Source organism: Phyllobates terribilis, unplaced genomic scaffold (genome assembly GCF_046119375.1).
Source record: "Phyllobates terribilis strain yellow unplaced genomic scaffold, ASM4611937v1 Scaffold_3__8_contigs__length_932513732, whole genome shotgun sequence".
Lineage (NCBI taxonomy): Eukaryota > Metazoa > Chordata > Amphibia > Anura > Dendrobatidae > Phyllobates > Phyllobates terribilis.
In genome coordinates, this window is record NW_027362763.1 from 358904524 (window position 1) to 358928570 (window position 24047).

Sequence of the window (24047 nt, forward strand, 5' to 3'; positions counted from 1 at the left end):
ATTACGCACACCCAGGACACCTCTAGCAAAAAAACGGATCCTTCGGATACGAAACAAAAACAGATATAAACAGATGCAAAAGTTTTAGCTTTTAATCAGATCTTTCAAATGGATCTGTTTAAAAATGGAAACTTGTGTATCCTTTTGCACCTGTTTTTGTTCCTTTCCATTGTTGTATTCAACTTGATCTAATACAAGATGATCCCAAACGGAAGAAAAAACTCATTTTAAATCTAATTTTCTGAACTGAAGTCAGTGTGGAGGGTGTTGAATGTAACATATGGTTAAAAAGGGCCTATTGGATTCACAGACAAAGAGCGGGTTGTTCATCTCTCCACGTGTCCACTAACAAAACACACATGACTTCTGCAGCCCCTCATTCACTCCTGCACTTTCCTTTCCTCTTCCCCACTATATTATGCATGTCTGCTTTAGTTTAGATCTCAGACTTTTATCTATATTTCCTTCCTCTTTCAGACGCTTCCTTGTGCTCTCCTGCTGTAGAATATTTGTTTGTTTGATCTCTCATCTTTTATCCACATTTTTTCCTGCTTGAGATTGCGATGTTTTGATATCACTGCAATGATTCTGGGATACTCAACAGGAGTGTAGCGACTGGCACTTGTCTCCGGTGTCTCTCATATGCCCAGGATGCGTTGGGTGGTTATTGATGGCATCTCTAGTATGTCTGTGTATGTTATCACTGGTGCTTTCCTTTTTCTGCTCAGTATTGGCGTTTGGCATCAGCAGGGGTCCTTACATGATATGGTGAGTAGCAGCTTTCCCTCCAACATTGACTTTATTCAAGTCAATATATATACATTTATTTATATCGCACCAACATAGTCTGCAGTGCTGTACAGGGATCATCAATCACTGTCACCAATGATTTCAATAGATTTATGATACTTAGCCATTCGGGTTATTCTTGTACAGATGCCGAGTAGTAGAAAAGCTTGTGGTGTTGTCTTCCCATCACGGAACGACAGATGGAAACGTTACACTTTAAATCCGCTGGGATACAAGTGGGATCATTTGAACCTGACATACAGGTGAGCTCATTTTCTCTTCCTTTTACTGCTATATACATGAACTACTTCATCAATGTCATTGATACACTTCAACTAATACTATATGAAGAAGTCATTCTTACCGCTACGTCGGGCAATCTACTAACAGGAAACAATGTGTTAATGAATTGTAAATAATACACTCCTGAAATCATTATATACAAAATTCTTCATTTTACATTTTTTTGCAGGATTGTCCAGTATCCAAACACTTTAAACAAAGGTGACACAAATAAAGCACTCGAGATTGCCTTCAGTATGTGGAGTAAGGTTTCCCCTCTAACTTTTCAACATGTGCTCCCTAAACACAAGTCGGACCTCAGCATTGGTAAGCACTGTGAGCTTAGTGAATGACTTATCCGAAATTCTTGCAATGTTCACTCTGTCCACTAAGCATAATATTAGGCTGGCTCTTCCTGTTTTGTAGAAATCACTTTTCAGAAGACATCTCATTATCATCACAGACAGGATTACAATGAAGTAGATCTCCTATATACACATACAGTGCCTTGACAAAGTATTCATACCCTGTGAAGTTATTCGGAAATATATTTTATTGGTATTTTATGTGATATACTATCCCAAATTAGCAAGTATTTGTGACATGTAAAGGAAATGATATATGGTTTTCTAATTATTTTAAAAATACAAATTTTTGTATTCAGCCCCCCTGAGTCAATACTTTGTAGGACAATCTTTTGCCATAATTACCGCTTCGAGTCTTTTGTGGTATGTCCCTACCAGATTTGCACATCCAGAGGCTGAAACTTTTTCCCATTCTTCCTTGCAAACTAGCTCTAGCTCAGTGAGATTGGATGGAGGAGTCTATGAACAGCAATCTTCAAGTTTTTCCACAGATTGTCAATGGGATTTAGGTCTGGACTGTGACTAGGCCATTCACACACATGGATATGCTTTGATCTAAGCCATTCCACTCTAGCTCTGGCAGTATGTTTAGGGTCGGTGTCCTGCTGGAAGGTGAACCTACGCCCCAGTCTCAAGCTTTCTGCAGCTAACCTGTTTTCCTCCAGGATTGCCCTTTATTTAGCTCCATCCATCTTTTCATCAACTCTGACCAGCTTCCTTGTCCCTGCTGAAGAGAAGCCTCCCCACAGCATGATGCTGCCAAAACCATTTTTGACGATGGGATTGGTGTTTTCAGGGTGATCTGCAGTGTTAATTTTCTGCCTCACATAGCATTTTGCTTTAAGCTCTAAAAGTTTAATTTGTTCTCATCTGACCAGAATATCTTCTTCCACATGCTAGCTGTGTCCCTTACATGGCTTTTTGCAAACTGCAAACGAGACTTCTTATGGCTTGCTTTCAAAAATGGCCTTCTTCTTACCACGCTTCCATAAAGGCCAGATTCGTGGAGTATACGACTAATTGTTGTTCTGTAGACAGATTCTCCCACCTATGGATCTCTGCAGCTCCTCCAGAGTGACCATCGGCTTCTTGGCTGCTTCTCTAATTAGAGCTCTCCTGGGTTTGGATGTCAGTTTAGGTGGATGGCCATGTCTTGGTAAGTTTTTTGGTTTTTTTTTTACCCCTTCGCAGCCCTGGGATTTTTCGTTTTTGCATTTTCGTTTTTTGCTCCCCTTGTTTCCAGAGCCATAGCATTTTTATTTTTTTGTCAATATGGCCGTGTGAGGGCTTATTTTTTGTGGGACGAGTTGTACTTTTGAACGACATTACTGTTTTTACCATATCGTGTACGGGAAAACGGGAAAAAAATTCCAAGTGCGGTGAAATTGCAAAAAAAGTGCAATACCACAGATGTTTTTTTCTTATTTTTTTTACCACGTTCATTGAATGCTAAAACTGACCTGCCATTATTATTCTCCAGGTCATTACAAGTTTGTAGATACCAAACATGTATAGGTTCTTTTTTTATTTAAGTGTTGAAAAAAAATTCCAAAGTTTGCTAAAAAAAAATAAAAAATGGCGCCATTTTCCAAGACCTATAGCGTCTCCATTTTTCGGGATCTGGGGCCGGGTGGGGGCTTATATTTTACGCGTCGAGCTGAAGTTTTTATTGATACCATTTTAGGGTAGATTCGATGTTTTGATCGCCCGTTATTGCATTTTATTGCAATGTTGCGGCGACCAAAAAACGTAATTCTCGCGTTTAGAATTTTTTTCTTGTTACGCCGTTTACTGATCGGATTCATTTTTTTTTATATTGATAGATCGGGCGATTCTGAACCCAGCGATACCAATTATGTGTATGTGGGCTTTTTTTTTTTATAATTTTATTTTGAATGGGGCGAAAGGGGGGTGATTTAAACTTTTATATTTTTTACATTTTTTTAATATTTTTAAAAACATTTTTTTTTTCACTTTTTGCTTGCTTCTATAGTCTCCATAGGAGACTAGAAGCAGCACTTGTCTGATCGCCTCTGCTTCATAGAGGTGATGAGCAGATCACTTCAATGTAGCAGAAATGGTCCTGTGCTATGAGCGCCGACCACTAGGTGGCGCTCATAGCGATCAGCACATGACAACTACTGGGGTCCGCTGCAGACCCAGGGTTGTCATGCCCACCCATCAGTGACTCGTGATCACGGGTCACCGATGGACGGGGTAAGTGACGCGCTTCCAGCAATTGACAGCGGCATTTAACATGTTAACAGCCGCGGGTGGATCACGATTCCACCCGCGGCTGTTGCAGGCACATGTCAGCTGTAATAATCAGCAGGCATGTGCTCGGTTCAATGTGAGCTCACTGCCGGAGCCCGCGCTGAACAGGGGGTGACAGCCTCGTGCGTACTAATACGTCCCAGGCTGTAAAGGGGTTAAACTTGTTTTATTGAAGATTATACAACATAACAAGGTTACATCATAGAACAAAACAACAAACAGTATTTCTCGCTCATTAATACTTTGCCCTCAATATACCATGGGTCTAATATCTTAACCAAAACAATAAGACACCTATTTCAGGCACCAAATATCACATACTTTATCATGAGAGAATACTCCTCATCACCTGGAGATTAATGTGAGCAAAAGGGGAATCAAACCAAGGCTTCCACACTTTATCACATTTTTCAGAACATTGTATATTGTTATACACCACCCTCTCATAGGAAGCTGCAGTATTTACCATATCGACCCAGTGTGAAATTTGTGGGGGTTTTCTATTCATCCATCTCATGGCGATAGAATTGCTAGACAAAAACAATGTTTCCACGTTTCCCTGAGAAGAGTGTGAGGGTAGTGAAGCTAGATCTGCTCATCAAGGATTCCTAATAAACACTCTTTAAGGCAGAGTGGTACAGTGGATTGTATGGTCTCGATGAGGATAGTTGTGACCTCTTTCCAAAAGTCGGCAATAGAAAGGCAATACCACATCAGGTGTATAAAATCTGCCGCCTCTTCCCCACACCTATGGCAATCTGCAGTGGTAGATCTACCCATTTTATATAACCTGCTAGGTGTCAGGTAGCATTGATGGATTATATACATTTGGATTAGCTTGTTATTAATTGCCGGGGAAATATATTATGGGGAGGTCAAGGCCTCACTCCAATCCTCCTCTGATAGGGAGGGTATTACTGTCCTCCATTTGGCGTCAACCAATATGATGGCGATGAGGAGCATCTCCTGCTTAGTAACTGGGTGTATAAAAAAGGAGTTCAATCAGGATGGAAGATATGAAAGAATTGATGTCTGGGATCTGGGTATTTAGGGCATGTCTTAGTTGCAGATACCTAAAGAAAACCTGTCTGGGGACTTGATAGAGTTGTTGACTTTGATCAACGGAAACAAGAACACCCTGGATATATACCTGTGCCAGTGTCTTGACCCCTAAATTCAACCAAAACTGAGCATCTTGGGAATGTAGCAATTCGGGAAGAACATTGCTATGCCATAAGGGGGATTCTGCTTTTGTGTCCTTTATTGAAAAATCTTTTTGGTGGCTCTCCACACTTGAACCACAAGTTTGTGAATTGGCAAGCAGGAGCATGAATATTGCTCTGGTGCCTCTGTAAGGGCGGTGGACAATGGCTATTGAATTTCTGTCCCTGAAGACACCAATCGCGTTATTTAATGTGAATTATGTCTTGCGTCTTTTATAAATACTGTGTCATGTGAATCATGTTATGATGTATCGTGATATAGATTGTGATAAGCATTGATAATATGGTGTGTTGTAATGTAACATATATAATGTAATTCACAGTGTATGGTATAGTGTTATAAGATGATGTATATAGTTGACTCTAGGGTAAGTTGAGGGTTAACAGTTAGGACTGGCCTTAGTGGGAGGGGTTAGTGCAAAGGGAAGTGACTGCTTCATGCTAGGAAGGCAGATAGGATCGAGAGTGTAAAGTGAGAGGACGTTGAGTCCAACATACACCGTGCCGCATTTTAAGGTGACCCTGAGTGAGAGGAGACCGAAGAGGAGGGATAGCAAGATCCTGAGAATAAGTGAGAGAGACAGAATGGCCTTCCAAAGATGGGTCCTAGGAGAGGAGACCTAGCCATGAGACCATGGGCTTGTAACGCAAAAGTAACGGGCTTTACCAAGTCTGAGGGACTAGGACTAGTGAAGGGTTCCAAACGGGAGTTCCAGGGAGCCAGCAATGAAAGAAATAGAACGCGGAACCACTGAACAAGTAAAGGAGACTTTTTAATCAAGACTGTAGCGTTAAAGCTGGGTTGCGGTGAAGTAGGAAGAAACAGTGGTCATAAAATGCCCTGGAGTATACAACTAAGGAAGAATACTGTGTGGAAAATGCTTCATAATGTAAAGTGAGTAGCTGTTCCGGAGCGCATTTTGTGGAACCCAAGGTAGGACTGCCGGATGTTTTTTATGGTAAACAGCAAGAATTTTTTTTCTTTAAAAATGCTTGTTTGTTATATTTTCGTTTGAGACCAAGGTTCTCTGGGAATGTATCACAGCGCATTGGTTTTATTATGTCACTTTTGCGCAATGAACCACAAGGGTGGGCCTTTTCTCTTCAACCTAATGATCCATGAGGTCGGTAGAAGAGTTTTTTTCTGCAATGGGTCTATTATATGATGATCCTGATCGAATCTCATCTGCTGAGGCAGAACGCAGGCATTTGAATCAGGGGTCAGATGATGTTGAGATTTATTGCACACACTTTAGAAGGTGGACTTCTGAAGTCAGATGTAATGATCCTGCAATGAAATGTCTATTTTTTGCTGGTCTGAGTGAAAGGGTTAAGGATTTGCTAATTGCATTCCCCGCACCTGAGACTCTGCAGGATGCCATGCAATTAGCTGTTCGTGTGGATAGGAGGCTGAGATCTAGGCAGAATGAGGTAAAGACTCCTGTAATGCCAGATCTTATTCCCCAGAAAATCTGCTCAGACGGCGGAGAACCGATGGAGGTTGGGGTGATGTCGCTCCGCTCTCAGGAAAGAGATCGGAGGTTCGCCGAGGGATTGTGTCATTATTGTGGTAAAGCTGACCATTTGATTAAGTATTGTGAGCTTCGTTTAAGTAAAGAAAAAAAAAAGGTCAGGTACGCCCTTATAGCTTGTTTACGCCTTGCAGGAGTATTTCTTTCAAGGAGTACCACTTTGCAGGAAAATTTGATTGAATTTCAGGTATTTGTGGATTGTGGTTCAACACTTAATGTGATTGATAAAGGGCTTTTGGAAAAACTTAAATTGAAATCCAAATCTTTGTCATCACCTATTTCTCCTTTGAAATGTATTACTCACAAGACTGCTGCATTTCCCCTCACTATCAATGGAGTTCACCAAGAAATTTTGGACTTGGTTGTTTTAGATAATTTACCCTCTCTGGTCGTTCTAGGATTGCCTTGGTTAAAACTGCACAATCCTTTGCTGGACTGGTCTACTAATATGATAAAGTCTTGGAGTCCGAAATGCTATGATAAATGTTGTAATGGTCACATTGCGGCTGTGGAAAAAGGGGAATTACCTGTACCAATTCAAGATTTTTGGAGGGTTTTTTCGGAGGAGTCGCAAGTTTTACCTCCTCATAGGGATTATGATTGCGCCATTGAGTTTGTTCCGGGTGCTACTCTTCCCAAAAGTCGCTTGTTTAATCTGACTATCCCTGAAAGAAAGGCCTTGGAGGAGTACATACAGACTAGCCTGGCTGCTGGTCACATTAGACCTTCTAAGTCGCCTGTGGCCGTTGGATTTTTCTTTATTAAAAAAAAGGACGGCGGTTTACGTCCATGTCTGGATTTTCGTGAAATTAATAAGATTACCGTACGCAATTCCTACCCATTGCCGTTAATTCCTGACTTGTTTAACCAGTTAGTGGGAACCAAATGGTTCTCCAAAATTGATCTCCGGGGGGCATACAATTTGCTACGAGTGAAGGAGGGTGATGAATGGAAAACTGCTTTTAACACTCTGGTAGGTCATTTTGAGAATCTGGTGATGCCTTTTGGTCTTACCAATGCACCTGCATTTTTTCAGAACCTTATTAAAGACATCCTGAGACCTTTGATTAGTAAGAATGTGGTTGTGTATTTGGATGACATTTTGATTTATTCACCAAATCTAGAGTCCCATTGTTTATTCCGGGAGTTACTCTTCCTAAGAGTCGCTTGTTTAATCTAACTATCCCTGAAGGAAAGGCCTTGGAGGGGTACATACAGACTAGCCTGGCTGCTGGTCACATTACACTGTGTGCAGAATTATTAGGCAAATGAGTATTTTGATCACTTGATACTTTTTATACATGTTGTCCTACTCCAAGGTGCATAGGCTTGAGAGCCAACTACCAATTAAGTAAATCTGGTGATGTGCATCTCTGTAATGAGGAGGGGTGTTGACTAATGACATCAATACCCTATATAAGGTGTGCTTAATTATTAGGCAACTTCCTTTCCTTTGGCAAAATGGGTCAGAAGAGAGATTTGACGGGCTCTGAAAAGTCCAAAATTGTGAAATGTCTTGCAGAGGGATGCAGCAGTCTTGAAATTTCCAAACTTTTGAATCATGATCACCGAACAATCAAGCGTTTCATGGCAAATAGCCAACAGGGTCGCAAGAAGTGTGTTGGCCAAAAAAGGCGCAAAATAACTGTCCATGAATTGAGGAAAATCAAGCGTGAAGCTGCAAAGATGTCATTCGCCACCAGTTTTGCCATATTTCAGAGCTGCAACGTTACTGGAGTATCAAAAAGCACAAGGTGTGCGATACTCAGGGACATGGCCAAGGTAAGGAAGGCTGAAAAACGACCACCTTTGAACAAGAAACATAAGATAAAACGTCAAGAATGGGCAAAGAAATACCTTAAGACTGATTTTTCAAAGGTTTTATGGACTGATGAAATGAGAGTGACTCTTGATGGGACAGATGGATGGGTCAGAGGCTGGATCAGTAAAGGGCAGAGAGCTCCACTCCGACTCAGATGCCAGCAAGGTGGAGATGGGGTACTGGTATGGGCTGGTATCATCAAAGATGAACTTGTTGGACCTTTTCGGGTTGAGGATGGAGTGAAGCTCAACTCCCAGACCTACTGCCAGTTTCTGGAAAACAACTTCTTCAAGCAGTGGTACAGGAAGAAGTCGGTATTGTTCAAGAAAAACATGATTTTCATGCAGGACAATGCTCCATCACATGCATCCAACTACTCCACAGCGTGGCTGGCCAGTAAAGGTCTAAAAGAAGATAAAATAATGACATGGCCCCCTTGTTCACCTGATCTGAACCTCATAGAGAACCTGTGGTCCATCATAAAATGCGAGATCTACAGGGAGGGAAAACAGTACACCTCTCGGAACAGTGTCTGTGAGGCTGTGGTGGCTGCTGCACGCAATGTTGATCGAAAACAGATCAAGCAACTGGCAGAATCTATGGATGGAAGGCTGTTGAGTGTCATCATAAAGAAAGGTGGCTATATTGATCACTAATTTTTTTGTTTTTGCATGTCAGAAATGTTTCTTTCTAAATTTTGTGCAATGATATTGGTTTACCTGGTGAAAAAAAACAAGTGAGATGGGATTATATTTGGTTTTTATTAAGTTGCCTAATAATTCTGCACAGTAATAGTTACCTGCACAAATAGATATCCTCCTAAGATAGCCAAATCTAAAGAAAAAAACACTTCAACTTCCAAAAATATTAAGCTTGGATATTTATGAGTCTCTTGGGTTGATTGAGAACATAGTTGTTGATCAATAATAAAAATAATCCTCTAAAATACAACTTGCCTAATAATTCTGCACACAGTGTAGACCTTCTAAGTCGCCCGTGGCAGTTGGATTTTTCTTTGCTAAAAAGAAGGACGGGGGTTTGCTTCTGTGTCTGGATTTTCGTGAAATTAATAAGATTACTGTATGCAATTCCTATCCATTGCCGTTAATTCCTGACTTGTTTAACCAGTTAGTGGGGGCCAAGTGGTTCTCTAAAATTGATCTCCAGGGGGCATACAATTTGTTACGAGTGAAGGAGGGTGATGAATGGAAAACTACTTTTAACACTCCGGTAGGTCATTTTGAGAATCTGGTGATGCCTTTTGGTCTTACCAATGCACCTGCATTTTTTCAGAACCTTATTAATGACATCCTGAGACCTTTGATTGGTAAGAATGTGGTTGTGTATTTGGATGACATTTTGATTTATTCGCCAGATCTGGAGTCCCATTGGCAGAGTGTATGTGAAGTTTTGCAATTATTGAGTGATAATTCACTCTTTGCTAAGCTGGAGAAATGTGAGTTCGTTGTGCAGAAAATTAGTTTTTTGGGCTACATTGTCTCCAGCGAGGACTTTGAGATGGACCCGGTGAAGGTTCAGGCAGTGCAGGAATTGCCTAGGCCTATTGGTTTGAAATCTATACAGAGATTTTTGGGTTTTGCCAAGTTTTACAGGAAATTCATTAAGAATTTTTCTGTAATTGTTAAGCCTCTAACCGATCTCACCAGGAAAGGTGCGAATACGGTCCAATGGACCACAGAGGCCATTGAAGTGTTTAAGTATCTCAAAGAGAGTGTTATGATCTGCAACAAGTACTAAGGAAAGATAGGGGAAAGCTGTCCCTACAGTAAGACTAAGCTGAATCCCTACGATGTAGCGGGCTGCCTGTTCCTAGTGAACAGACCCGTCTCAGTCCTCGGCTAGTCTGAACGAAGACCTATAGAATTTATAGAATTAAGGGAGGGGTCCCTAAAAGAACTAAGGACTGGAACAAAAATGGGACACCTCCTAAACAGAGAAGTTGTTGCAGAACACAAAAAGACAAACTGACAAAAATGTACTAGAGGTCCCAGAGGACCAAGCGAACTTGACAGAGAAAGGCACTGAAGCACCAGGCTAGAGAAACAGTCAAACACTGAAGTCCAGCACAGCCAGAAGGGCGGAGCTGGAATATAAAGGCAGATGGTCACGTGACCGCAAAACACAAGATAGAAAAAACAAACAGGAGGGTTCTAACAGTACCCCCTCTTTTATGAGGATCCTCCGGATCCTCCAGGCCCAGGCCTATCCGGAAACCTCCTGTGGAAAGCTTTAACAAGCCTAGGAGCAGAGACATCATCCGTCCTTACCCAGGAGTTGTCTTCGGGACCGAAACCCTTACAGGAGACAAGATACTGTAATCTCCCTCTATGCCGTCTAGAATTCAAGATACGAGAAATTTCATATTCGCCGTCTTCCACCACAGGAGGAACTGTGACAGTGGCGTCCCTATCAGATACATCAGCCTTTTTCAACAAGGAAACATGAAACACAGGATTAATCTTCCAGGAAGTAGGGACATCCAACCTAACAGCAGACGGGTTAACAACCTGAAGCACTTTAAATGGACCCACAAACTTAGGACCCAGTTTTTTAGAGGGAATCCTCAACCGCAGGTTCTTCAAGGACAACCAAACCATGCACCCACAGTAAACAAAACCTCCTTACGTTTCCTGTCAAAATACTTCTTGGACTTCTTTTTAGCCTCTTGAAGGTTGCAACGTACATTAGTCCAAACTCTCTCCAAATCACCGGAAAAATTCTCCTCCTCCGGCACTGTCGACCCCAATTTGGAGAACGAACCAAAAGACGGATGTCTCCCAGTACAACAAAAAAAAGGAGAACACCCAGCAGAGGAGGATGTATGATTGTTAAGAGCAAATTCTGCGAGAGGCAGAAACTCAGACCACACCTCTTGATTGTCCGCACAAAACAACGCAAAAAATGTTCAACATCCTGGTTCTTTCTTTCAGTCTGTCCATTAGACTCAGGATGATAACCAGACGAAAATGACAAATGGACTCCCAACCTGTCACAAAAAGCACGCCAAAAGCGAGCCACAAACTGAGGTCCTCTATCAGAAACAATATCCGTGGGAACGCCATGGAGCTTGACAATCTCCTTAACAAACGCCTTAGCGAGTGTCTTGGCGCAGGGCAACTTAATGAATGGAACCAAATGACACATCTTACTAAAACGTTTCATGACCACCCAGATGACAGTAAAACCCTCGGACACAGGAAGATCAGTAATAAAATCCATTGTGAGATGCGTCCAAGGCGCACTAGGAACCTCCAGAGGGCAAAGCAACCCCGCAGCAGGAGTATGTGAAGCCTTTGACCTAGCACACACAGTAAACTGACGCACCCACTTGATGACTTCCTTCTGCCATCCAGGCCACCAAAAACTGCGACTGATAAGTCTCTTAGTTTCCGAAATTCCTGGATGACCTGCCAACCGAGACTCATGACACTCCACAAACAAATCTCTCCTAAAGGCTCTAGGCACAAACAAACTCCCATGGGGAGTGTTAGATGGAGCATCATCTTGAGCTTTCAGAATCCCATTCTCCAAAACGGAGTCCAAAGCCGCCACCACAACTCCTTTCTGTAAAATGCTCTCCTCCTCCTCGGCACCGACCGTAGGAGAGAAGCTGCGAGATAAAGCATCGGCTTTAACATTCTTAGTACCAGGGATATAGGTAACAGAAAAATGAAACCGAGAAAAAAAAGTGCCCACCTAGCTTGACGGGCATTCAAGCGCTTGGCAGCATCCAGATAGATCAAATTCTTATGATCTGTGAAAACCTGAATAGGAAATCTAGCGCCTTCCAAAAAATGATGCCAATGTTCAAACGCAAGTTTAATGGCCAGCAACTCCCGATTTCCAACATCATAATTCAGTTCGGTTTCCGAATTTTTTTTCGAAAAGAAGGCACAAGGATGTACTCCACCCTTGTTCTCCTGAGACAAAACTGCTCCGACCCCCACCGATGAAGCATCGACCTCGACCAAAAAAGGCTTGGTCTCATCAGGCTGCATAAGGATAGGGGCAGAACTGAACCTCTCTTTGAGATACTCAAACGCTTCAATGGCCTCAGTATTCCACTGGGCCGTATTCGCACCTTTCCTGGTGAGATCAGTTAGAGGTTTAACAATTACAGAAAAATTCTTAATGAATTTCCTGTAATAATTGGCAAAAAAAAAAAATCTCTGTATAGATTTCAAACCAATAGGCCTAGGCCATTCCTGCACAGCCTGAACCTTCACAGGGTCCATCTCAAAGCCCTCACTGGAGACAATGTAGCCCAAAAAACTAATTTTCTGCACAGCGAACTCACATTTCTCCAGCTTAGCAAAGAGTGAATTATCACCCAATAACTGCAAAACTTCACGTACACTCTGCCAATGGGACTCTAGATTTGGTGAATAAATCAAAATGTCATCCAAATACACAACCACATTCTTACTAATCAAAGGTCTCAGGATGTCATTAATAAGGTTCTGAAAAAATGCAGGTGCATTGGTAAGACCAAAGGCATCACCAGATTCTCAAAATGACCTACCAGAGTGTTAAAAGCAGTTTTCCATTCATCACCCTCCTTCACTCATAACAAATTGTATGCCCCCTGGAGATCAATTTTGGAGAACCACTTGGTTCCCACTAACTGGTTAAACAAGTCAGGAATTAACGGCAATGGGTAGGAATTGCGTACGGTAATCTTATTAATTTCACGAAAATCCAGACATGGACGTAAACCGCCGTCCTTTTTTTTAATAAAGAAAAATCCAACGGCCACAGGCGACTTAGAAGGTCTAATGTGACCAGCAGCCAGGCTAGTCTGTATGTACTCCTCCAAGGCCTTTCTTTCAGGGATAGTCAGATTAAACAAGCGACTTTTGGGAAGAGTAGCACCCGGAACAAACTCAATGGCGCAATCATAATCCCTATGAGGAGGTAAAACTTGCGACTCCTCCTCCGAAAAAAACCTCCAAAAATCTTGAATAGGTACCGGTAATTCCCCTTTTTCCACAGCCGCAATGCGACCATTACAACATTTATCATAGCACTTCGGACTCCAAGACTTAATCACATTAGTAGACCTGTCCAATAAAGGATTGTGCAGTTTTAACCAAGGCAATCCTAGAACAACTGGAGAGGGTAAATTATCTAAAACAACCAAGTCCAAAATTTCTTGGTGAACTCCATTGATAGTGAGGGGAAATGCAGCAGTCTTGTGAGTAATACATTTCAAAGGAGTGTTATCAATTGCAATCACAGAAATAGGTGATGACAAAGGTTTGGATTTCAATTTAAGGTTTTCCAAAAACCCTTTATCAATCACATTAAGTGTTGGACCACAATCCACAAATACCTGAAATTCAATCAAATCTCCCTGCAGAGTAGTACTCCCAGAAAGAAATACTCCTGCAGAGCGTAAACAAGCTATACGGGCGTAACTGACCTTTTTCTTTTCTTTACTTAAACGACGCTCACAATACTTAATCAAATGGTCAGCTTTACCACAATAAAGACACAATCCCTCGGTAAACCTCCGGTCTCTTTCCTGAGAGCGGAGTGACATACCCCAAACCTCCATCGGTTCTCCACCGTCAGAGCAGATTTTCTGGGGACTAGGAACTGACATTACAGGAGTCTTTTACGTCATTAAGCCTGCACCTCAGTCTCCTGTCTATACAAACAGCTAACTGCATAGCATCCTGCAGAGTCTCAGGTGCAGGGAATGCAATTAGCAAATCCTTAACCCTTTCACTCAGACCAGCAAGAAATAAACATCTCAGCACAGGAGCATTCCACTTAACTTCTGAAGCCCATCTCCTGAAGTGTGTGCAATAATTTTCAACATCATCTGACCCCTGATTCAAACGCCTGAGTTCTGATTCAGCAGATGAGATTCGATCTAATAGCCCCATAGCAGAAAAAAATTCTTCAACAGACCTTAAACACGGATCATTAGGCTGGAGAGAAAAGGCCCACCCCTGTGGTTCATTGCGCAAAAGTGACATAATAAAACCAATGCGCTGTGATTCATTCCCAGAGGACCTTGGTCACAAACGAAAGTATAACAAACAAGCATTTTTAAAGGAAAAAAAATCTTGCTGTTTACCATAAAAAACATCAGGCAGTCCTACCTTGGGTTCGACAAAATGCGCTCCAGAACAGCTACTCACGTGTTGCTGAAGCTCGGCCACCTCCAGAGACAATCCCTGCAGGCATTGAGCCAAATCCTGGATGGAAACCATACTGATCCCCGAATTTCTTTCCTTTTAGTTTTGGGCTGGACTTACTGTTATGATCTGCAACAAGTACTAAGGAAAGATAGGGGAAAGCTGTCCCTACAGTAAGACTAAGCAGAATCCCTACGATGTAGCGGGCTGCCTGTTCCTAGTGAACAGACCCGCCTTAGTCCTCGGCTAGTCTGAACGAAGACCTATAGAATTAAGGGAGGGGTCCCTAAAGGAACTAAGGACTGGGACAAAAATGGGACACCTCCTAAACAGAGAAGTTGTTGCAGAACACAAAAAGACAAACTGACAAAAAGGTACTAGAGGTCCCAGAGGACCAAGCAAACTTGACAGAGAAAGGCACCGAAGCACCAGGCTAGAGAAACAGTCAAACACTGAAGTCCAGCACAGCCAGAAGGGCGGAGCTGGAATATAAAGGCAGATGGTCACGTGACCGCAAAACACAAGATAGAAAAAACAAACAGGAGGGTTCTAACAGACAGGTTCAGTTCAGCTCCTATCCTTATGCAGCCTGATGAGACCAAGCCTTTTTTGGTCGAGGTCAATGCTTCGTCGGTGGAGGTCGGAGCAGTTTTGTCTCAGGAGAACAGGGATGGAGTACATCCTTGTGCCTTCTTTTCGAAAACAATTTCGGAAACCGAATTGAATTATGATGTTGGAAATCGGGAAAATCGGGAGTTGCTGGCTATTAAACTCGCGTTTGAACATAGGCGTCATTTCTTGGAAGGCGGTAGATTTCCTATTCAGGTTTTCACAGATCATAAGAATTTGATCTATCTGGATGCTGCCAAGTGTTTGAATGCCCGTCAAGCTAGGTGGGCACTTTTTTTTTCTTGATTTCATTTTTCTGTTACCTATATCCCTGGTACTAAGAATGTTAAAGCCGATGCTTTATCTCGCAGCTTCTCTCCTGCGGTCGGTGCTGAGGAGGAGGAGGAGAGCATTTTACAGAAAGGAGTTGTGGTGGCGGCTTTGGACTCCGTTTTGGAGAATGGGATTCTAAAAGCTCAAGAGGATGCTCCATCTAATACTCCCCATGGGAAGTTGTTCGTGCCTAGAACCTTTAGGAGAGATTTGTTTGTGGAGTGTCATGAGTCTCGGATGGTAGGTCATCCAGGAATTTCTGAGACTAAGAGACTTATCAGTCGCAGTTTTTGGTGGCCTGGATGGCAGAAAGAAGTCATCAAGTGGGTGCGTCAATGTACTGTGTGTGCTAGGTCAAAGGCTTCACGTACTCCTGCTGCGGGGTTGCTTTGCCCTCTGGAAGTTCCTAGTGCGCCTTGGACGCATCTCACAATGGATTTTATTACTGATCTGCCCGTGTCCGAGGGTTTTACTGTCATCTGGGTGGTCGTGGACCGTTTTAGTAAGATGTGTCATTTGGTTCCATTCATTAAGTTGTCCTGCGCCAAGACACTTGCTAAGACGTTTGTTAAGGAGAATGTCAAGCTTCATGGCATTCCCACGGATATTGTTTCTGATAGAGGACCTCAGTTTGTGGCTCGCTTTTGGCATGCTTTTTGTGACAGGTTGGGAGTCCATTTGTCATTTTCGTCTGGGTATCATCCTGAGTCTAATGGACAGATTGACAGAAAGAAATAGGATGTAGAACAGTTTTTGCAATGTTTTGTGGCGGATAATCAAGAGGTGTGGTCTGAGTTTCTGCCTCTCGCAGAATTTGCTCTTAACAATCATACATCCTCCTCAGCTGGGTGTTCTCCTTTTTTTTGTTGTACTGGGAGACATCCGTCTTTTGGTTCGTTCTCCAAATTGGGGTCGGTGGTTCCGGAGGAGGAGAATTTTTCCGGTGATTTGGAGAGAGTTTGGACTAATGTATGTTGCAACCTTCAAGAGGCTAACAAGAAGTCCAAGATGTATTTTGACAGGAAACGTAAGGAGGTTTTGTTTACTGTGGGTGACATGGTTTGGTTGTCCTCAAGGAATCTGCGGTTGAGGATTCCTTCTAAAAAACAGGGGTCCTAAGTTTGTGGGTCCATTTAAAGTGCTTCAGGTTGTTAACCCGGCTGCGGTTACGTTGGATGTCCCTACTTCCTGGAAGATTAATCTTGTGTTTCATGTTTCTTTGTTGAAAAAGGCGGATGTATCTAATAGAGATGCCACTGTCACAGTTCCTCCTGTGGTAGAAGACGGCGAATATGAAATTTCTCGTATCTTGAATTCTAGGTGGCATAGAGGGAGATTACAGTATCTCGTCTCCTGGAAGGGTTTCGGTCCCGAAGATAACTCCTGGGTAAGAGCGGATGATGTTTCGGCTCCTAGGCTTGTCAGAGCTTTCCATAAGAGGTTTCCGGATAGGCCTGGGCCTGGAGGATCCGGAGGATCCTCTTAAAAGAGGGGGTACTGTTAGAACCCTCCTGTTTGTTTTTTCCATCTTGTGTTTTGCGGTCACGTGACCATCTGCCTTTATATTCCAGCTCCACCTTTTTGGCTGTGCTGGACTTCAGTGTTGTTTGACTGTTTTGCTAGCCAGGTGCTTCTGTGCCTATCTGTTAGTTCACTTGGTCCTTCTGGGACCTCTAGTACCTTTTTGTCAGTTTATCTTTTTGTGTTCTGCAACAACTTTCTCTGTTCAGGAGGCGTCCCATTTTTGTTCCAGTCCTTAGTTCTTTTAGGGACCCCTTCCCTTTATTCTTTAGGTCTTCGTTCAGACTAGCCTAGGACTAAGGCGGGTCCATTCACTAGGAACAGGCAGCCCGCTACATGGTAGGGATTCAGCTTAGTCTTACTGTAGGGAAAGCTTTCCCCTTCTTTCCTTAGTACTTGTTGCAGTTCATAACATATAGGAGGAGACACTGTAAAATTTTTATGTTTTAAAAAAAAAAGAGTCATGTACCTCTCCTGACGATCTCCTGACACGCTGCTTCCCTCAGCAGTATTGACCTCTTTTGGCTGGGTACTTGCTAATGCAGGTGGCATAATGATGTCATCGTGCTACTTGAGTCATATAGAAAGTGCCAGGCTAGAAGCCAAGAGTGGATATGGTGCTATTTTCTATTGAAGGTAGCAGAGCTGCAGGAATATTCTCTTCCTGCAATGCGCACTGCCAATTGAGTTGCAAAAAAAAATAATGAGGGCAACCTGTCTAAGGGCTTCTTTGGAGTCTCAAAGTAGTGAAGATTATAAAATTCACCTCTGTCTTGAGGCACAATACAATCTCAATACCTAAAAGTCTACACTTTTTTAATGTATCTATTCATTTTCCAGGATTTTACTCCTTTAATCACAGTGACTGTTGGGGCTCCCCATTGCACCCCTGCTTTGATGGTCTGAATGGAGAACTGGCTCATGCTTTTTTTCCACCTAGAGGAGAGATTCACTTTGACAACCATGAGTTCTGGATACTTGGACCTTCGCGTTTCAGCTGGAAGCAGGGTAATTTCTCTTTGATTGCTAAGGTAAAGCTAATGTGCCCCAAGCTGCATTGGAATTAAATCTTAAAAGTCTGTAGAAACCAAAAGCATTATCTACTATTAATAAATACACCAAAAAATCTAGATTTGGAAACTAGTGTGCGAAGTTCTGAAGACCTCCCAGCAGCCTGTATTCTGTGTAGAATTATTAGTCAAGTGAGTGTTTTTGACCATATCATAATTTTTATGCACATTTTCCACCTCCAAGCTGTATAATCTTGAATGCTTATTGGATGAAGCAGATCAGGTGATGTGTATTTGTGTAATGAGGGAGGGTGCGACCTAAGGATATCACCAGCCTGTTTTCCTAAGCAAAATGGCCAAAAAAGAGATTTAACTGACTCTGAAAAATCAAAAATTGTTACAAGTCTTACATAGGAATGCATCACTCTTGAAATTGCTAAGCCATTGGGGTATGATCACAGAACCATCAAAAGTTATGTTGCATTATAGAAAATATTGTTGCAAAAAATGTGTTGAGAAAAAAAGACGCACATTAACTGGCAAGGATTTGGGAGTAATCAAAAGTGAAGTGACCAGGAACCCCTTTTCCTCCATTGGTGTCATATTCCAGAACTGCAACCTCCCTAGAGTGCCCAGAAGTACAAGGACTTGGCCAAGGTAAGGAAGGCTCAAACCCAACCATCACAGAACAAGACACAGACGTTCTAACATAAAGACTGGGCCAAGAAATATCTGAAGATAAAATTTTCAAAGGTTTTATGGACTGATGAGATGAAAGGGACTCTTGGCGACCAGATGGATGGGCCTGTGGGTGGCTTTACTTTGACTCAGATTCCTGCAAGATGGAGGTGGGATACTGCTATGGGCTGGTGTTATTAACGATACTTGGACCTTTTCAGGTTGTTAATGGACTCAAAATCAACTCACAAACCTACTGCTAGGTTTTAGAAGACATTTTCTTCAAGCAGTAGTACAGGAAAATTTCTGCATTAGTGATAAGTGAGCATGTTCTGTTAACCCTTTCGGCGAGCTCGCCGAGTATTTGCGGCGCGGTGTGCTTGAATTTTATGTTAGAGTCACTCCTGTCCATGATTTGCGACTGTTTGACAGCTTTAATACATGTGAGGAATGCCTACCAAACAAGCATTCCTCACATGTATTAAAGCTGTCAAACAGTCGCAAATCATGCACACACAGTGACTCTAGCATAACATTCGAGCAAGCCACAAATACTCGAGGAACACGTGAGCATGCTCACCAAAAGGGTTAACAGAACACGCTCGCTCATCACTAGTCTGCATCTTTCAAGAAAACCATGATTTTTATTCAGGACAAAGCTCCATCCCATGCATTGAAGTCTCCACTGCTGGCTGCCAGTAAAGTCCTTAAAGATGAAAGAATAATGACCTGGCCCCTTCCTCACCTGACCTAAACCCTATTGAGAACTTGTGGGCCCTTCATAAATGGAAGATTTATGGTGAAGGAAAACAGTCACCTCTCTGAACCGTGTCTGGGAGGTTGTGGTTGGTGCTGCCCAAAAAGTTGATCTTCAACAGATTAAGAAACTGACAGGCTTATGGCTGCTATTGAAAAGAAAGATCGCTATATTGGTTTCTGAGATATATATTTTTTTAATGTCAGAAATGTATTTTATACATTTTGAGTACTTTGGTTACTATTCTCACTTAAACAAATTAATGAAACTACTTATATGGGGAAATTAAAGTTTTTCATTAATAATTCTGCACACACAGATATTCTCCTAAGGGTAGGTTCACATGGCTGTATAAAAAATAGTTCAGAGTTGCATCCAGAAAAGTGGAATGATTTTTTTCCTTACTTGTCATCCATGTGCAGTCCATTTTTTTTATTCAGTACCTATTCATCAATTACGAGACCATTTGCAGTTTCCTTTTCTACAGAATTGCAATGTATCTATAAAAATCAGTTGCAATACTGTGGTATCTGATTTTTTTCTCACACCAATAGACATTAATGGGTGAGTCTTATCCAATTTCCGAATTGTGCATGCTGCTATTTTGTTTAGATGCAGATTCAGTCAGTGGAAAACATCGCTCATCTGCACTGCCCCATTGAATAACATTGGTCCAAGTGTGATCTGGTTTTTTTTAACAGATAGCCCTCAGACCAAAAATATAGTCGTGTGCATGAGCCCTAAGAAAGACAAAACCTCACTTTTACTTCTCTTAAATATTCAGGTTTCAGGGTAACCTTTTGGATAGACCGACATCACTGTAGTTGTTCAATAATAAAATTAGTCATTAACAATACAAATTGCCTAATAATTGTGATATCATTCTAAAAAATCATTCTAAAGTGAAATCATAAAAACTAGATAGGGAAGAGGGGGATGAAGCTGCAAAACCAGACATGTCTCCAGGTTTTGGTGAAGACCATTTGGGCCACAAAAATACAAGGACATGTGAACACCCCCTTAAATTATAATGGTTACGAGTTCTATCCTTGAACAACACAGATAGAACTTATATATGAAAAACTGGTGTCCGAATGAGCCCTTATTTTTATGACAAGCTGTTTTATGTAGCAGCAGATCTTTTTTTAATTTTAAGAAAAAGTTGTAATATCTGCTAGTGTTTTAGTTTTCATTTTAGTTTTCAGGAAATTATCACAAGGGGACATCAGTGGAATCAGAGTCTCTGTTTCTACATCTTGCTGCTCTCAGGTGGGATAGCCAAAATATGGTGACAGATTCTCCCTAATAGGAGATAATTTCACTTTTCCATGAAATAGCCTTTATCAGTTGATCAAAATCAACATGAGATCCTTTAAAAAATAATATTGTAGCACTCACTACAGTTCTGTTCACATCTGTGTAATTAATTTTCTTTTCTGTTCCTCAATAGAAGGGGTGGGCAACCTTTTTTCTACCAAGGGCCATTTGGATATTTATACCATCATTCGTGGGCCATAAAACATTATTAACTTATAAATTAGTTTGATATATTTAGTCAAACATTTAAATAACTCACCCTTTAATGTGATGATTGGCACTTCTCTTTTGTGCGGCTGCTATGTTAGGTGGTATTGATAATGTTGCTATTCGCAACTGCTTTTCCAGGTTTGCGTCAGTCAGTCTGGAACACAGTCGACTTTTTGCGATATGTTTTGAAAAGCACTGTTTCTAGCAGTAAGTTGTTCCAAAGAAAAATTTATATTACACTGCATGTGTCGTCAAAGTGTGAAATTCATCACTGCTCATGTAATGTTTATGTAACAAAGCAGTGGGAAGTCTTTTGTATACATCACATAGGATACAACAAGACTGCTGTATACATCACATAGGATACACTGAGACTGCTCTATATTCATTATATAGGAGACACTGAGACTACTGTATACATCATATAGGATACACTGAGACTGCTGAATACATCACAAAAGAGCCACTGAAACTGCTGTATACATCAAATTGAATACAGTGAGACAACTGTATACATCACATAGGAGACACTGAGACTACTCTATAAATCAAATAGGATACACTGAGATTGCTGTGTACATTACATAGGAGACATGGAGGCTGGAGTACATACATCACGTAGGATGCACTGAGATTGCTGTATATACATCACAAAAGAGACACCAAAGCTGGTATACATACATCACATAGGAGACACTGAGGCTGGCATACATATCACATAGGAGACATTTAGGCTGGTGCACATACATCTGATGCAGACTGATGTATATATATCACAAAAGAAACACTGATGCTGGTATACATAAATCACATAGCATACACTGAGACTGCTGTACATACATTACATGGGAGACACTGAGGCTGCTGCATATACATCACATAGAAGACACAGAGGCTGGTATACCTACATATGTGTGGATGGGGATAGTAGCCCCACAGAGCCGTCACCACATGGGGTCTCACATGCAGACCCAGGTGATGGGCTTCTGGAATATTTTTCATTCTTTGAGCTAAAGGGCTAAAAGCAAATGTTTAAGGGGGAAGGTGTGAACACTTCTGCCCATACAAGGGCTAATCCCAGGAGAGGGAGGATAATTAAGCCACATGTTTTAGTGGCTGTTGGTGGAGTGACTTCAAGGGGTGAAGATCTATGGCTAAAGTCCTGTACCCATGGATGGATAGCCTATGGAGTGTGAAGATCAGTTGCCAGCTGGCCTGGATAAACATGCTACAGTTGTGGGATCTGTTGTCTGGATTTGATGAACTTTCTTAAGTACTGTTGCTGCTGGAAACATTGGCTTCTATCACGTTATCTGTCGCCTGGAAGAGTGTGGACTGTGACTGCAGACTATACTGGCTGGAGATACGAAATCTGTGGTCCAACCAAAAGTTGTCAGACAGTGAGAATTGCCTGGTACAGGGACAGTGGAACTACCTGCCCCGGGGAGAGGATCTTGTGGACTGGGGGCAATGTATTTTTGCCATCTACCCGGAGTTGTTGTAAAACCGTAGATGTAAGGAATAAAAAATATTTGCATTATTAACCTGCCTAGGTGAATATTACAACCCACAACCTCAGATCTTCACACCTTACATGACATAAAAAACATGGAGATTTCTGTATACATCACATAGGATACACTGAGACTGCTATATATACATCACATAGGAGACACGGAGGCTGGTATACATACATCACATAGGAGACACAGAGGTGAGGATAAATATGTCATATAGGATATGCTGTGTCTGCTGTATACAGTGGTGTGAAAAAATGTTTGCCCCCTTCCTGATTTCTTATTCTTTGCATGTTTGTCAGACTTAATTGTTTCAGATCACAAAACAAATTTAAATATTAGACAAAAATAACACAAGTAAACACAAAATGCAGTTTTAAATAAAGGTCTTTATTATTAACCCCTTCATGACCGGATCATTTTCCGTTTTTGCGTTCTCGTTTTTTTTCCTCCCAAAGCCATAACACTTTTATTTTTTGGTCAATATGGCTGTGTGAGGGCTTATTTTTTGTGAGGCACGTTGTACTTTTGAACGACATCACTGGTTTTACCATATCGTGTACTGGAAAATGTGAAAAACATTCCAAGTGCAGTGAAATTGAAAAACAGTGCAATTCCACAATTGTTGTTTTTTTTGTTTTTTTTCCATGTTCACTGAATGCTAAAACTGACCTGCCATTATGATTCTCCAGGTCATTACGAGTTCGTAGATACCAAACATGTATGGGTTCTTTTTTATTTAAGTGGTAAAAAAAAATTCCAAGTTTGCTGAAAAAAAAAAAATCGCCATTTTCCGAGACCCGTAGCGCCTCCATTTTTTGGGTTCTGGGGCCGGGTGATGGCTTATTTTTTTATTGATACCATTTTGGGGTAGATCCAATGTTTTGATAGCCTGTTATTGTATTTTATTGCAATGTTGTGGTGACCAAAAAAACGTAATTCTGGCGTTTTTAATTTTTTTCTCGTTACACCGATTATATACAGTACAGACCAAAAGTTTGGACACACTTTCTCATTTAAAGATTTTTCTGTATTTTCATGACTATGAAAATTGTACATTCACACTGAAGGCATCAAAACTATGAATTAACACATGTGGAATTATATACTTAACAAAAAAGTGTGAAACAACTGAAAATATGTCTTATATTCTAGGTTCTTCAAAGTAGCAACCTTTTGCTTTGATGACTGCTTTGCACACTCTTGGCATTCTCTTGATGAGCTTCAAGAGGTAGTCACCGGAAATGGTCTTCCAACAATCTTGAGTTTCCAGAGATGCTTAGCACTTGTTGGCCCTTTTGCCTTCACTCTGCCGTCCAGCTCACCCCAAACCATCTTGATTGGGTTCAGGTCTGGTGACTGTGGAGGCCAGGTCATCTGGCATAGCACCCCATCACTCTCCTGCTTGGTGAAATAGCCCTTACACAGCCTGGAGGTGTGGTTGGGGTCATTGTCCTGTTGAAAAATAAATGATGGTCCAACTAAACACAAACCAGATGGAATAGCATGCTGCTGTAAGATGCTGTGGTAGCCATTCTGGTTCAGTATGCCTTCAATTTTGAATAAATCCCCAACAGTGTCACCAGCAAAGCACCCCCACACCATCACACCTCCTCCTCCATGCTTCACGGTGGGAACCTG

The 24047-nt window shown here is 41.6% G+C and overlaps 1 protein-coding gene across 2 annotated transcripts in view; it reads left to right on the forward strand.

Annotated features, from left to right (window-relative positions):
• Window positions 1-357: 357 nt before the first annotated feature.
• Window positions 358-24047, forward strand: part of LOC141258124 (matrix metalloproteinase-23-like) — a 42608-nt gene continuing 18918 nt past the window's right edge. The window contains exons 1-4 of one of the 2 annotated variants that reach the window (XM_073673127.1): window positions 358-768; window positions 937-1052; window positions 1262-1398; window positions 17758-17925. In XM_073673127.1, the coding sequence (XP_073529228.1) occupies window positions 643-768; window positions 937-1052; window positions 1262-1398; window positions 17758-17925 (547 nt within the window). In that variant the 5' untranslated portion in view covers window positions 358-642. The remainder of the gene's footprint in view (window positions 769-936; window positions 1053-1261; window positions 1399-17757; window positions 17926-24047) is intronic. The other variant, XM_073673128.1, reaches the window with a different exon arrangement.